This window comes from Penaeus japonicus, unplaced genomic scaffold (assembly GCF_977035675.1).
Source record: "Penaeus japonicus unplaced genomic scaffold, GWHDUDI00000001_assembly GWHDUDI00000029, whole genome shotgun sequence".
Classification (NCBI taxonomy): Eukaryota; Metazoa; Arthropoda; class Malacostraca; order Decapoda; family Penaeidae; genus Penaeus; species Penaeus japonicus.
Window position 1 is genome coordinate 15,746,177 of NW_028234431.1, and position 3,919 is coordinate 15,750,095.

A 3,919-nucleotide genomic window follows, 5' to 3' on the forward strand; every position below is an offset into this window, starting at 1 on the left:
ACCACGGGCATTATTGCTGGCCATTTCGACTAACCCCTCTGCCAGATTGAGATATCGGAATGTGCAATCACTCAACGACGTTCAATCATGCTGATGGCTCTCAATCCTCACCTGACTAGCGTGCAGGGTGCTATGTTTAACCACGACAATAATTACACTTACCATTGATATATACTCTTATATATTCTTATATGTCTGTTTCTTCTACTGTATAATGATAACATTTAGTACGCCACGCCCATTTAAAGCCAGGTCTGTAGCGTGTCATAGAAAAAAATCAATATGACAGGTATAGCAAATCAGGACTTACCTGTTTGAACCCCCTGTACATGAGTCGTATCTCCTGTCGGGTAAACTTTGTTTGTTTGCATAGTTCTTCAAGCTTGACTGGTCTGTGTTTCACCGGCCGAACTGTTTCTGTAAGAGAGAGAGGAAAAAAATGTATTTACAATTCCGTGCGGATCTACAAATCAAATGATGTAGACTAGTTGATATAAATGCTTACTCCGAAGCCATTTTCATTTATTTGGCCATGGCCATCAAATATGAATTTTTGCCGTTCGTAAGCTGCTTTTTGCGTGGTTTGCCCTTAAGAAGAGCCTTTTTACAGGGGAAGGAAATACGGTTGACCAAATGCACTGACCCGACCGGGTATCCCGCCAAGAAGTCAATAGAGAATTTGCCTAATGACAAACTCGCTGCGGGTTGGTCGTGATGGATTTCTTGTAACTCTGGAGAAATATATAACTAGCTATGCTCGTGGGATCGTCGTCATTATATAAGCATTTTGAGCAGTTACATCTTGTCTTGTCTGCAATGCCATTGTACTATCATATGTGTCGTTGTTTCGCATTACAATCTTTCTCACAGAACATGCCTTACATAACCAGATAGATACCTAATAGAAACACCGGAGATAAGCGGAGATTGATGCACTCCAAGTGCTTCCCATTAATTATCATTATCATCATTATAATAACTATCATTAGTATTGTCATTATCAATACCATCATCATCATTATCACCATTCTTATCATCATCATCATTATCATTATCATAATCATTACCATTATCATAACTATCATTATTATCATAATTATCATTATAATTAATACCATCATTGTTATTATTACCATTATTAATATCATTGTTGTTATCGTTAATATTATCATTATTATCATGATTATCATCATTATCATTAGTATCAATTTTATTATCAGCATTATCATAACTATAATCATATTATTGATATTATCATTATTATTATTATCGTTAATATTATCATTATTATCATGATTATCATCATTATCATTAATATTATTGATATTATCATTATTATTATTATTATCATTATTATTATCAGTATTACTATAAGTACTATCGTTATCATTTTCACCATTCTTTTTATTATCATCATTATAATCATTATTATAACTATCATTATCCTTATCATTACTACTACTACCATTTACTTATCATCATTCTTCTGATCATTGTTATCATTATCATTATTAATGTTTGATGTTATCATTGTTATTATTACCATCATCATCATTATCGTTATCATTATTATCGTTATGATTTTTATAATGATTCTCATCATCATTATCATTATTACTATATTATCATTAGTATTTTTATGGTGATTCTCATCATCATTATTATCATTATCATCATTACAATCATTATTGTTATTCGTATCATTATTATTACTACTGTTCTTATCATCATTATCATTATTTTTGCTGTTGTTATTACCATTATTATTATTTCCTTTTTGTCTTTATCATTAATATCATCATTATCATGACTATTACTACAATCATAATAATTACCTTTATTATTTTGATAATTATCCTTATCATTTTTACTTTTATCATGGGAATCATTATTATATTTATTATCAATGTTATCATTCTTATTATAGATATCATTATTATCATTTATATTTTTATTTTCATTATTATCATTACTATTATCATCATACGTATTACCGTCATTATTATCATTAGTTTCATTACTAATATCATCACACGTATTACCATCATTATCATCATTAGCATTATTATCACTATCATCATTACTGCTTTCACTATCATTACTATTATTATCATTATTATTGTCAATAGCATCATCATTATCATTACTTTTTGTGATTATTGTTATCGTCATCATTAGTATCACTTTCATCACAATCATTATACTATTATACTGATTGATCTTTTCTGAGCCGGGTGCACAGCCTGCACCTAAGGAAACATTGTGGAATCAGAGTATGGGAACTCTTGTAGTATCTGGTACAAAAGTATATTTGTCATAGATATTCACATTTCGCAATATGTTTATATGCATTTCCCCTTCCTCTTTTGATACCAAGTGCTCCTTTAACAACGGGTATTAATGTCATTTTCATTTTGCTCATCCTTTGTATGTATCTCTATTGCAAGGTCTTTGTAATTGATCTCGGTTTATTTAATTGACGTGATATGCTCAGGTCCACCAGTCTGCAGGTTGAATTGCCTCTGTCTTTAATCATACCAGGTACTTGGTCACACATATGTCTAACTGGAATGCAATCCTTTCGGATCTTGTGAATTTGGCACCGATACTCATGAGGTCCGTTCCTAAATATCCACTGATCGTAGCATCCGATTGCTCTGTCTAACTTTATATGGAATTGAACTGTTATATATATATATATATATATATATATATATATATATATATATGTACATATATATATATATATATATATATATATATATATATATATATATATATATATATATATATATATATATATATATATATGTACACCTTACTCATCCATTAAAATACCTGTCTTCTCCCATCGTATTGATTTTCCTTCCGACCTTACTGATCTTTACATATACATACATACATACACACACACACACACATATATATATATCTATATATGTGTGTGTGTGTGTGTGTGTGTGTGCGTGTGTTTGTGTGTGTATGTATGTATCTATGTATGCATGTATGTATGTATGTGTGCGTGTGAGTGTGTGTGTACGTGTGTGTGTGTATGTGTGTATATATATATAATATATATATATATATATATATATATATACATATATATATGTGTGTGTGTGTGTGTGTATGTGTGTTATATGTATGTACATAAGAAAGCAATGTCACTTGCAGCCGTATTCTAAGTCCCTAAAGCGCAGAGTTCAAGACATGAACATGCCGCGATTGGTATTAAAGAAAGGCGTGTTCGTGTCAAAAGGGTGGCAAAAGCGTGGCAGAGTCGTGGAAAGGATTGGAACAATCGTGGAAACTCCGTGAAATGGGGGTGGGCGTATCACGATAGTTACACGGGCGAAAAAAAAATCATATTTTTACTGTACTTTTTCTTACCAACACTTCATATGAGCATATTACGTTTGGAAAGTAATATCTATATTGGATATATTAGGCATCATTGTCCTAGACTTGGATTACAAACCCTTTTAGGAAAACATGGATTTTCTGCTGAATTTGAGTTTGTTTACCTTTTGGCGGACTTTTCGAAGGAGAGTGAAGTTAAATGAATGGTAAAAATAGTCAGGAACGTAAAGTTCAAGTTTATAATTATATGCAATATGTATACATTAAATCTATATGTATGATATATTAAAGATACGCATATATGTATAGTATATACTCAGACAAAATAAGGAAGATCTATCCATAAACACACGATCCCTCTCATCCCGTTTGTTTTGATCGAGCGTAGAGTAAATTGCCGACGGTGCGTTCGTGAAATGGTTGTCAATTCTTTAAATAGGAGCAAGTACAACGACTGATTCATACCCAAACTGTACTATCTTTTGTTAGTGCTACCTATGACTGTAGTTTCTCTTATGAATTTGTCGTTTGGACAGTGCCATTCATCCAAAACATGTTA

At 31.4% G+C, this 3,919-nt stretch overlaps 1 protein-coding gene across 1 annotated transcript in view; it reads right to left on the reverse strand.

Moving 5' to 3' along the window:
* Nucleotides 1–247: 247 nt before the first annotated feature.
* The window catches only part of LOC147468389 (A-type potassium channel modulatory protein KCNIP2-like), a 58,692-nt gene continuing 55,020 nt past the window's right edge, over nucleotides 248–3,919 (reverse strand). Inside the window, exon 2 of the mRNA XM_086553971.1 lies at nucleotides 248–417. Coding sequence (XP_086410097.1) covers nucleotides 278–417 — 140 coding nt within the window. The 3' untranslated portion in view covers nucleotides 248–277. The remainder of the gene's footprint in view (nucleotides 418–3,919) is intronic.